Source organism: Notamacropus eugenii, chromosome 2 (genome assembly GCF_028372415.1).
Source record: "Notamacropus eugenii isolate mMacEug1 chromosome 2, mMacEug1.pri_v2, whole genome shotgun sequence".
NCBI classification, from domain to species: domain Eukaryota; kingdom Metazoa; phylum Chordata; class Mammalia; order Diprotodontia; family Macropodidae; genus Notamacropus; species Notamacropus eugenii.
Window position 1 is genome coordinate 412,299,365 of NC_092873.1, and position 12,644 is coordinate 412,312,008.

Genomic DNA, 12,644 nt, shown 5'->3' on the forward strand with positions numbered 1-12,644 from the left:
AGCAAATTAACAAATCCACTGATTACAGAACGATGAAACAAGTAGTAATACATGAATGTAAAGGAATATGCTTTTTTATAAAATACAGTGCATGCAGATACAAAGAAGCAGGAAAAGATTTATATTAACTGTTGCAGAATAAAGTAATCAGAGCCAGGAAAAATATCTGTGAATGACTACAGCAGTGTAAATTGAAAGAACTTTATGATACCAGAATTTTTTGATGGGTTGCTAGATTTTTTTTTTCTCATATTTTGTTATAAGGGCTCCTTTTCTGAATGGATTAGAGGTGAGTTACATTGGGAAATGTAGGTGCTGTAAAAACATGATCTCAATAAAATTTTATTTTAAAAAAATATCCAAAAAGTGAAGCATCATTCATTTCTGAATCTATCCTTTCCCATCTTTCCCTCCTCAACAAGTCTTCCATTGTAATGAAGATTTACAAAGAAAGAGGAAATAAAAAGTAGTTTGACAAAATCAGCCAACACATTAATCACATCTGACAGTCTATGTAATCTTCCACTTCTGGACAATGAAAGATGAAGATGTATTCTTTAATTTTCTCTGGAGCCAGGCTTGCTTATTACAGTTACACAATATTCAGTACATTGTGTACTTTATTTTCTTGGTTATACTTTACTCTCTGTCAGTTCACTTACATCATCTTGGGATTATTTGTTGTCATTTCTTTTAGCAAACTAATATTCTATTACAGTCATGTATCATGTTAGCCATTTCCAAGTCTAGGATTACTTGATTTATTTCCAATTCTTTGATACCACAGAAAGTGCTGCTGTCAATATTTTATTATTCTGGGACCTCTCTTTCTGGCTTTGAGCTCACTGAAGTATGTATCAAGTAGTGGGATTTTTGTGTCTAAGGATAGGAACATTTAGTCATTTTTGTTTTAGCATAATTCCAAATTGGTACCAGAATGGTAAGACCAACTCACAACTCCCCTAACTCTGTATTAGTTACCTATTTTCCTGTAGCCCTTCCAGCATTAACTATTTGACTTATTCTTTGGAGGACAAAAAAAAAATCTTAAAATTACCAAATTGTGAACTCCTGACATCTTAGAATTTTAAATTCAGTAGCAGGGACTATCTTTTTCCTTTCTCTGTATCCCCAGCACTTAGCACAGTGTGTGGCACATAATGGGTACTTTGTTTATCCATTTCCTGATGGGTGGGCTCCTACTCAGTTTCCTGTTGATGCCTCTTTGGGTTGTAAAATCAAATGAGAATTGACATGAACATATCTATCACTTTAATGTTTGCAGAGTGTTTTTACATTTTGATTTTCACAACAATCCTGTGAATTATCTATGCAAGGTAGAGGTTTTATAGATTGGGAAACAACCAGTGCCTTCCCCCTGCTCATACAGCCAGTATAAATGATAGAAATGGGGCATAAATGCAACTTTTCCCAAGTCCCACTTCAGCATTTTTACCCTTATGCCATGCTAGTAATACCACACATAGCCATATAAAGGAAATGCGTACCTGTTTTCACTTGTTGTTAGAATTTGGTTTTTTCCTGGAATTACATCAAAATTCTTTGAAGTGTGGACTGTTTTCCCTTAGACTGTGCAGAACTCATCATCCATTTCTGATCCTTGTGTCTTTTGAGATGAAATATTTAAAATGTTTTAGGTACCATCAGTTGTCAGTTACCATTCCACAATGAGTGCCTACTCTCAAAAGGGCATTTCTTCCAGACCCCACTGAAAAGTGTTCATTTCTCTCTCTCCAATGTAGAATGGAACCACACCTCCCCTGGATGTTTCTGTCAGCCTAGAGGCTATTGCTCATGACCCTCGATGTGATTACTTCTCGTAAGTATTTATTGTTTTCCTCCAGTTTCAAAAAAGGAATATTCCTGGTGAGATATTGAAATGTGTATTACTGTGAATGTGAGATCTCATCTTCGTAAACTTCCTTCTCATTGTTTCCACTGTGCACAAATTCTATCTGTCTTGTTTATCTTTTCTAATATATAAAAGAAGATATGAATGACTGCCAAATTGTTCCAGTGAATAGGAATACTAAAATTTTTCACAGACATTGACTTACTGACCTACTGTTGGATGAATTATTCACCAAATAGGTTTTTCTATTTTTAATGTTAGCCTTTTTTGTCTTTAATTTATGATGTATAAGAAATGAACTGTGGAGGATGTGGGAGAGTTGGAACACTAATTCATTGTTGGTGGAGCTGTGAGCTCATCCAACCATTCTGGAGATAATTTGGAACTATGTCCAGAGGGCTACAAAAATGTGCATACCCTTTGACCCAGCAACATTGCTACTAGGACTGTATCCCCAAGAGATCATAAAAATGGGAAAGGGTCCCACATGTACAAAAATATTTATAGCAGCACTCTTTGTAGTGGCCAAAAACTGGAAGTCAAGGGGATGCCCATCAATTGGGGAATGACTGAATAAATTTTGGTAGATGAATGTAATGGAATACTATTGTGCCATAAGAAATGATGAACAAGAAGACTTCAGAGAGGCCTGGAAGGACTTATATGATCTGACACTGAGTGAAAGGAACAGAAGCAGGAGAACTTTGTACACAGCAACGACCACAGTGTGCAAGAGTTTTTTCTGGTAGACTTGGAATTTCGTAATAATGCAAGAACTTATTAAAAAAAAAATCCCAATGGTGGTTTTCTAAGGCAAAACGCCTTCCACACTCAGAGAAAGAAATATGGAAGTCATTCGCAGAATGTAGCAGATCATGTGTGTGTGTGTGTGTTTGTGTATCATGTTTTGATTTGTTATATGATTTCCATTTATTTTAGTTTGACTACATAGCATGATTATAGTGAAAATGTACTCAATAGGAAAGTATATGTAGAACCTATACAGAATTGTATGCTGTTGTGGGGAGGGAGGGGAGTAGTGGGGGGTAGATGTAGGGGGGATAAAATCTTAATTTTATGGCAGTGATTGTAAAACAGTATTTTTTAATAATAATAAAATAAAATTTAAAAAAAAGGAAATGAACTGTGAATAAATTAGGACTGCAACACATCAAGGGTAAGATTTATGGAATTTATTCACATTTCCAAACTCCTCATACTTATTGAAATGTTCTGAATTTCAACACTGTTGCCAATGTATTTTGTAATAGTTGTTTTATCTTCAGTTTTACTTAACAGAAGAATACTGTTAAATTTTTTCTCAAATATTGTATTCCCTCCTATGCAGTAAAAATATCAGAAGTTATGTTGTGCCATTAGAAAATACTATGTAAGCTAATATTCAGACGTTCTGCTCTTTGATTTTAAAATGTATTTATGTTCATTATTTCTAGATGCAGGAACAAAAAAATGACACGTTGAATAGTTAGACTAGCTCTAAAATTTATAGCTATTCATTATAATTTAGAAACACTGCTTAGAAGTGTATATCTTAAAGTATCTCCAGTGAAAAAGTAGAGTTGGTGTAGTGAATTCTTAGCCCTAATTTAGCTAAGAGCTTTACTCCTCATGGATTTGGAAATTTTATAAGCAGTGTGAAAATCTGTTCAGAAAGAGCGTGTGCTGTCTTTTTGCATATGAAAATGAAATAGAGAAATAATTGTTCTACTGATAGGATGTAGCTGCTTTCTAGTATTGGTGACAAGCTTCACTGATCTTTCCCAACACTTTTACGCTTTCCCCTCCATTGATGCCATAGTGCAATCCTGTTTCTTTTCTAACAAGTAGCTAAAGTAGTCTTGATGACAGATAGTTACAACTGCTATTTAGAGAAAAGTTGGTGGGAGGAATAAAAAAACCAGCATGTTATTAGAACCACAAAATTCCTTAATTGCATTCCCCCAAATTAATATTTCTTAAGTGATTTTTGAGGATTTTTTAGCTTTATTTAATAAGCAGGTCTTCAACCATATATAGTAAATAAGTTTTGTGACTAAAATGAAGTTCTTTTTCATCTAGAGATCATAATATAACAAAGGAGAACTGGGGTCTTTTGGTAACTAAGGTCTTTGTCAGAACAACCATTTCTTCTTAAGTTTTACAAATTTTTTAAAACCTATAATACAGGCAATAATATATGCTGTTTCTGTTGGCCAGGAGCATTTAATTGAGTATACAAGTTAATCTTGTACCAGAGCATTTTTTTTTTATTAATAAAATAGGCCAAGTCCTGTCAGCTTTCTGTGTCTTGCTTAAATAGTTAATGTATTCACTTGAGCTTGTAAAATTTGAGGTTCCTTTTGCCTGAACAAAGTATATCAGAGGTTTCTCAGTATTTATATTCTCTCCACTTGAAACATTTGGTACACATGTCATTTTCCACATTTGGTAGGTACACCAGTCATGGATTTTATGGATGAAAATGTGGAAGTTAAGAATGTAAAAGTTGGTTATTTAGTTCTTATCTTTTCAGAGTATAAATAGCATTTAAATATCAAATGCAGATATAGGGAATGTAAATTGTGTAATGAGATAGGACGATTTATTCATTTTCTGATTTTAAGAAGAGTAGGAAAAGTATCCTAAAAAAAGCTCAAATCACCTTTCTTCCAGTCTTAGCCAGTTCATTCTGTTCTCTTTGGTCAATTCCTTCCACAAGTATTTAGTTGGAGGGGTTTTTGATCAATATGATTTTTGCCTCTCTCAGAATCACTCTCCATTTTGCAGTTTCTAGTGTATGTGATAAGTTCAGGCAATAAAATGAATAAAGACAATCCCCTGAACATCTGTTTCTCTACTGCAGTGGTGCCGATCTTTATCTTCTGATACGAGAAGCTTCCATCTGTGTCTTGAGGCAGGAAATGGCAAGTCATAAGAGTGGTAACAAAAAAGGTAAGCGTGCGTCAGGCCCCTCAGTTCCAGTTTAATTTTTATTGTTGGGAAATCTCTTCAGAGGAAGGGTTTCTATTCTATGAAAATCTGGTTGTATTAGCTCTATAATTATGATGTTAAAACGGACATATTTCTGATGATATTGTTTTAGAAAAGAGGCATTTCCGTGACTGATAAACCAGTTCTGAAGAGAACCGCAAAGTTTTCTTTAGCCAGCTGAGTAAAACTGCCTCCTTTTCATTTTTAGCATGAAAGGGCATGGCATTTACATGCTGAATATATAATACCTTTTAAAAATCTGGCCCGTCTTCTTAAGGATTGACTCAACCAGTGGAGGGAAATTCCTAATCATATTTTCATTTCTCTTAGAAAAACAGTTTGAATGCCCTCTAACTACAATTTATAAAGATTGAGATCTGCATTGGTGGAAAATATTCTTCTAACTTTAAAGTAACTTTTTAAATAGTCTAAGAAACAATTTGATACCATTCTTACTAAAACTTAAGTTTTCCAGGTCATCTTAATTTCAGTACTAATTTTACAACATAAATGAATGTCCTTTCCTGCATCTTGTTACTTTTATCAGGTGGCTCTGTAGTTTATTTTTTAATTTACTATAGATAATTCAGTTTATAGACTCAATGCTATGACTCTTCTTATTTGGAAACTTGTGCTAATATAATGTCCCTAATTTCTTCTTTCATCTCTCTTGGGAGGCTAAAACTTTAAGAGAAAGTCACACAAAGCCTCCCCATAAACAAGAAGTATAAAACCTTCTGGGATGAGGATCTTGTTTAAAAGAAACTTTCCATTTTATTCTTTTTAGAAATGAGTTAAAACTTTCCCTTCTCTTCTCTTCTCTGTTGTTTGCATACAACACTTGCTTATATTTTGCTACCATCAGCTGCTTCAAATATAAACCATATCACTTAAGAGAGTTCTTTAGAAGCTCTTCTGAGTCTCTGTACCTTACCTGAGAGGCAGACTGGCCTGTAATAGTGAATATAGAGGGTTGGTTGTCCTTTGAATGAGAAAGATCTGGATTAAAGTCTGACCTTGCACATATACTAGCTGTGTGACCTTGGGTAAATTTTTTCAGTTCCTTGGGTTTCTCTAAGACTTAAATTACAAATAGTGGTACATCTACATCAGTGGAGAAAGTTTCCACACCAGGAGTTCTACAAGGGTGAAATCATTGGTGTAAACCAAAAAAGAAATACCTGATGTAGAGCAGACCATAGTAAATGTTTTAATGTATACTTAAATTAGCTTCATAAGATAGAAAATACAACAGAAGAAAGTCTTCTTGAATAGTGTTTATCTGCAAGAAAATGGGATTATTTCTTTTACAAGCTTTTATCCATTGATTGTTGCAGATTTTGCCATTATACAAACTCACAGCAGTGGGAATGTAGAGGTCACAGGTGTCAAATGCGCTAGTTTACTGTACTAAGCAACTTAGGACAAACAAGATTAGTAGTACCTATCCTCATAAGATTGTCAGGAAAACATGAAACAAGACATGAATGTTTTGGTGATGCAGAAAGCACTGGAAGTTCTCAAGAGAGTGAATGGGAACCTAACCTATAGTAGATACTTTTGATAAATGAAAACTGTTTTATGAGGAACTAAAGCAGTATAACTCATGTGAAACTGAGAGGAGACTAATAAATTAGTGTCTAAATGAAAGAATATGTAGAAGAAACTTAACTGTCTTCCACTTAATCAGAGGGTCCCTGGCTGTCTAAATTTTCATTCCACTTTCCTCTCTTCCAGCTATAGTATTGATCCTTCTCCATAGATGAACTAAAAACTTTCATGTCTGTTGTCATGGTAGACAGAGTAGAATTTCTACTGCTAGAAATTCTTATTTTACATAGAATGTTACTTTTTAAGAAAAAGGGTATCAATACATGAAAAATATATGAGAGGACTCCCTTTTTAGGGTAATTATTCCATTTTATTTGGTGTTGAAACAAAATTCTAGATAAGAGATCTTGTAAGAAAATAATTCTTTAGGAAATGCAAAGCATAGAGATATTTTTATCAGTGATTATTGGAAATATATTGCTTTTTGGTACCCTCTTTGTGTTAACGTATCCTTGAGAATTAAGTAATTAAATCGTGTTCAGTAAGAGAGGCAGCATAGCACAGTGGAAGGAGCAGTGATGTGGCAGTTCAGCAAATCTGGATTCCAGTTCTAGCTAACCAAATGACTTCACCTTTAGAGACTTGGTTCCTTATCTATAAAATCAGGGCATTGGACTACATGACCTCTAAGCTCTAATATTCTTTTTTTCTAAGTCAGCAGACCAAATAATCAGTCAGACTGTATGTATATTTTTTCCATAGGAGAAGTCAAAGTTAGCCAGGAGCACTTTGAAGAAGCTTTTAAGAAAGTGAAACCTTCTACATCAAAAGAGGTAAGAAATGCCCTTTATGTAAAAAGGAGTGGAACTGGAATCATTTCAGGCCTATCTTCAGTCTGCCATCCCTTTTCCTAGAGAATCCCAGACTGCTATGTGAAATGAAAAGTCCAGCAACACTGCTACTTCTAAATTCAGGAGACTTCAGACTTTGGATAAGTTAAGGTAGAAACTTTAGCAGGAACACATTATGTGGTAAAATAAAATTGTCTAGTTATCCATGGAATTGGGAACAAACTGAAGAAAAATATTCTTCTATTTTATTATCCATGAGATTACTTCTCATATCTGTTCCACTGCTAACATTCTGTAGTTGTATACAAAATTTAAAAAAAAAATTTAACAAAACAACTTGCAAATAAGTATCCATTCAAGTATCAATTGGACCACGTATTTCTTACCTGGTGGCTTATCAAAACCAGGTTTTACTGAAGTTAAGCTATGCATTGGTTAGAAAGCTTTAGTGATTTACTATGTTTTGTGTTCATTCAGTGAAGTAGAAATAATATCCTTACCTTTGGATGAGAATGAGGTTAAGAAATTACCATGATCCTTTTTTTTTTCCTTCCTCATATCAGATTTCAGGTTTTGAATGTTCACTTTTGATTGTTGGCATCTTCTGTTTGTAATAAGTGAAATAGAAAGACTTGTTAAGAAGTGAAACCAGTTCTTGCAAAGATTACAAAGGAAGGGGTTGATATCCAATATACAAAGATGAATCTGAATTGGATGCTGTTAGGAAATCCATTTTCACTTGAGCATCTTACTGTTTCCGGGCTCTTTGGAGAGCATTCACAAATTACAATGTTGCTTGGTCGAGAGAACTTGTTTTTAAATCATTAACTGTTTACCAGTAATAGCTTCAAATTTTCCCTCATTCTTATTACTAATTGAAAAATCTTATTTCAAAATCCCTAACAATTGTGTAGAATGAATTGCTTGTGGCTTACTCCATAGCTTTAGTGGCACAAGACAGTATATTACTAGGTGGGTAGTCATTCAAGGTCCTGTACAACCTAGTGCCAAATTAATTGTACTTTTCTCAAATTCTAGCCAACTAAGATATCCCCAATACACACCTTACAATTTCTTAACTCCGCTTGTGCTTTTATTCATGCTGGAATTTCCTCCTTTCCTATTCCTGGAATTTCCTACCTCACCCTCTGTTCTTCAGCCCTTTCAGTCATGTCTGACTCTTTGTAACCCGATTTGGGGTTTTCTTTTCTCCAATTTATTTTACATAGGGGAAAACTGAGGCAAACAGGATTAAGTGACTTGCCCAGGATCACACAACTAATAAGAGTCTGAGGCCAGATTTGAACTCAGGAAGGTTTTTTCACACTCCAGGTCCACCTTCCAAACGATGTTGCAGCATCTCTTCTTTCTCATTTAGGAGATTTCACAATGATGCAACATATATTTTTAAAGCACCTGTGTTCCAGGCACTGTGAGGCAAAAACAAAACAGTCCCTACCTCAAGGAGTTTACATTCTTTTGGGGTAGGGATGAGGATAAGAGTTGGAAAATTTATAACAAAAGATCACAAAGAAAATGTGAGGGGAGGCTTCCTGTTGTAGGTCCTCACCTAAACTTTGAAGGAAGCTGGAAATTTGAGCCAGACATGAGGAGATGGAAAGCATTCCAGCCAAAGGGACAGCCTATGCTAAGCCACAGACAAGAGAGAGGTAATGTGGAGACCTTCTCACTGCTCCCTTACTCCACATTCCTGTTTGTAAACAATTTTTTTCAATTAACAAATGTTTTTTTCATTCCCATCCCCTTTAGAGGAAAAAAAGAAAAACAAAACCTAAACCCCTTGTAGTATAAACACGTGGTTAAAACAAATTCCCACACTGTCCATGTCCTAAAATGTGCCTTATTCTCCACATTGAATGTACCATCTCAGTCAGGAGGTAGGTACCATCTGTATCATCACGACTATGAAATCATTGTTGGTTTTTGTGTTTAGAGATGTTTTTACAGTATTGTCATTTGTAAATTGTTCTGGATCTGCGCATCTCACTATGTATCAGCTCATACCAGGCTTTCCAGAATTCCCTGAAACCATCCTTTTTAACATCACATTCCTTGGTTGAGAAGTCCCCCCTCCCCTTAGTTTCCAGTTCTTTGTAACCACACACACACACAAAAAGCTGCTGTAAATATTAATATACATATGGGATTTTACTTGACTTCTTAGGGGTCATTTTCCCTTTTTCTTTGATTCAGGGGAAAGGCCTAGTTTTATTTTGTTTTGTTTTTTATCTGCAGAAGTTGAATAATGTTGTACATTTCCTTTTTGTCCTTAGAAACCAAGCTAAAGAAAAAGCTTGAGAGTCCTATAACAAAATCTTTTGAGTAGTACTGGCTCAATGCTGTTGTGAACTGGGTAAAATGCCCCTTTCTCTAGGTAACTTTCAGCCTCAATTAATTCTTTCTCTCCTGTGGTGAAAGTTTCCTCCTGTAGCCCTATGGCATCTTATGGCATCTGTGTAACTGTGAATAGTAATGACTTTTACCTCTATGACCAGCATAGACTATTTATGTTTTGAGACAGAGCTCACATGCAGAGAGTTGTCATTTTACTCATCAAATCCTTTATAACATTACTATTTCATTTAATTTAGAAGATAAAGACCATAAGGCAAAGATCCTCTTCATCTTGGCTCCTTCCTGTGTGGGGTCCAGGCTCTTCCAGTTTTATCTAAAGGTCACTTAACATTCCTGGGAACAAAGTGATTCACAGTGTTTCAAGATGTTTTATCAAAAGAAACCTTGACTCGCTGACTACTTATGATTTAAGTAATCTTAGAAAACATGTGTGATACCTGTTTTACATATTTGTTTGAATTCAGAGATGGTACCATGCCCTCTTTTTTAAGCTCCCAGCCAGACCAAATCCTGATGGTTTAACATGTAGGATTTTGCTGGACAGATAAATTCACTCTTGCTTTCCTTCCCCATCCTGTCAGATCCTCACTACAGACAGCAGGCATCCATTCGTCCAAAAGACTGCTCTGGCACTAAATATCTGATATATGACTTTATCATTAATATCCCTGACACATTAATTAGTTGTAGGAGCTTGGGCACATGATCCACTTCCCCTAGATATTTCCCCAAAGGAGCTATCTATGCCTACCAATTCTATAACACAGCTATTACTGGGAGAAAAAAAACCCTGTTGCTTAACGGTTGGAGAAATCCACCATCCCAATAATCTAGATACCGAATGTAAGTATCACTGGGAGAGGATTTGGGGGACATACAGTTTTAACAATAAAGTGACTAATGTTTTTTATTAAACGTGCCAGAGCTTAGATGACTAAGCTAGCTATACATTTATAACAGTGGCATTTCTCTTTTGAGAATATTTTTAGAATTCTTCTTTGGGTCTTGTCTTTGAAATCTATAGCTCTTCTTTAGGGGCATTAACTTTTCCCAGTAGTGGCAAAAAAACAAATCACTTTCCTGTGAGAGTAGATCTTTATTTTAGCAAGTTCATCAAGTATCCAAAATCAGTTTCAGCACTTTGTAGTCAAGTCTTACACAGCGGCAAAAAGAAGAACCCTTGCTTTATGAGGGAACATTGACCAACGTGGCATACTCAGAAGGGTTTGTGTTGGTTAGATTGAATGCGCCTTTATTAACTGTATGAGGACAAAGGAAAGAGGTTAAATGGAACTCAGCTTTTGAAACTAGGTGGAAATACAAAGCAAATTTTAAATATCTGCTGAATTTCTTGTATTTTAAGTGCTAGGTCCCTGGTCTTTGGAATTGGTAACACTGTCCTAGGGAGGGGGCTCTCTAGTCCCCTTCCAGAACCCATTCTCTCTGATCCTCATCTCCTCTCACCTAGATTATTGCCATGCATTCCTGATTGGTCTCCCTGTCTCAGATCCCTCCCCATAGTAGTCAGTCCTCCACAAAGCTACCAAAATATTTTTTTCTCTAACTCAAATCTGACTGGGTCACTCCATTGCTCAGTAAACTCAGATGGCTCCTAGTGCCTCTAGATTCACATATAAAGCCCTCCCTGTCTAGCCTTTAAAAAACCTTTTATGACCTTGCACCCACCTGTCTTTACAGCGTCTGTCTCCGATCTTTGTGCCTTTTCATTGTCTGTCTCCTGCCTGGAGTATGTTCCCTCAACACCTTTGCCTCATAAAACCCTCGTCTGTCAGGACATCGCTCAGGATGCATCTTCCCTGATTCCTCACAACTGCTAGTGCCTTTCCTCCTCTATTACCTTATAGTTAACTCTTTTGTATTTATTCAGTTTCTATTCATATATTACTCTTTGTTGGTGAGAGTAACTATCTCTCCTCTCCCTCTCTTCCTTCCCCTCCCCCCCAATATCCATACTGTTGCCAAGGCCTGGCAAATTCACCCTGGCAGCATCTCTGCAATATGCCCCCTTCTGACATTGCCATCATTCTAGTGCAGGCCGTCATCACCTCACACTGTCATTATTGCAGTAGACTACTACTGAATCTGCCTGTCACAAGTCTCTCCCCACTCCAGTCCATGTTGCATTCAGCCACTTAAGTATTTTCCTGAAATTATCAAGCCCAGTCCAGTCATGTCACCCCCTACTCAGTAAACACCAGTGACCTGTATTGCCTCTAGCAGCAAATACAAAATGCTTTATTTGGCATTCAAAGACCTTCATAACTTTGCCCTCTCCTACTTTGCCAGTTTTCTTACACCTTACTCCTGGACCTGTACTCTTCTGTCCAGTGACACCATTCTGGCTATTCCACGAACAGGACATTCCATCTCTCTGGTCTGTGCATTCTCTCTGACTGTCCTCCATGCCTGGAATTCTCTTCCCTCCTCTGCTCTGACTACTGACTTTCCTGGCTTTTTTAAGTCCCAACTAAAATCCTACCTGATACAGGAAGCCTTACCTAACCCTTCTTAATTCCAGTGCCTTCTCTCTATAGCTTGCTTTATGTATATTTGGATGCATGTTGTCTTCTCCATTAGATTGTAAGCAACTTGAAGGTAGGAATTACTATATGTCTCTTTTTTCATCCCCAGCACTTAAGTCAATGCCTGGCATATAGTAGGCACTTAATAAAGACTGATTGGTGTAAATTGTTGCTAAGGTTTTAACTAGAATGCTAATGTGAAGACCTAAACGAGTATTTCCTAGAGGATGCAGCTCCCACAGTTGATCAGAAGAAGAAATGGAAGGAAAGAGCGGAAAGACTGATATGTACAGAAATATTTATGCCAGCTCTTTTCATAATAGCAAAAACCTGGAAACTAAGAGAGTGCCCATCTAGAGAAAGGCTGAACCACTTATGGTATGTGAACATAACAGAATAATGTGCCACAAGAACATTATGAAATGACAAAACAAAGATCCGAGAACTGATGCCAGGTGA

At 36.3% G+C, this 12,644-nt stretch overlaps 1 protein-coding gene across 1 annotated transcript in view; it reads left to right on the forward strand.

Moving 5' to 3' along the window:
• Positions 1 to 12,644, forward strand: part of NVL (nuclear VCP like) — an 88,559-nt gene that overhangs the window by 74,134 nt on the left and 1,781 nt on the right. Inside the window, exons 20-22 of the mRNA XM_072647728.1 lie at positions 1,764 to 1,840; positions 4,737 to 4,825; positions 7,178 to 7,248. Of these exons, the coding sequence (XP_072503829.1) occupies positions 1,764 to 1,840; positions 4,737 to 4,825; positions 7,178 to 7,248 (237 nt within the window). The remainder of the gene's footprint in view (positions 1 to 1,763; positions 1,841 to 4,736; positions 4,826 to 7,177; positions 7,249 to 12,644) is intronic.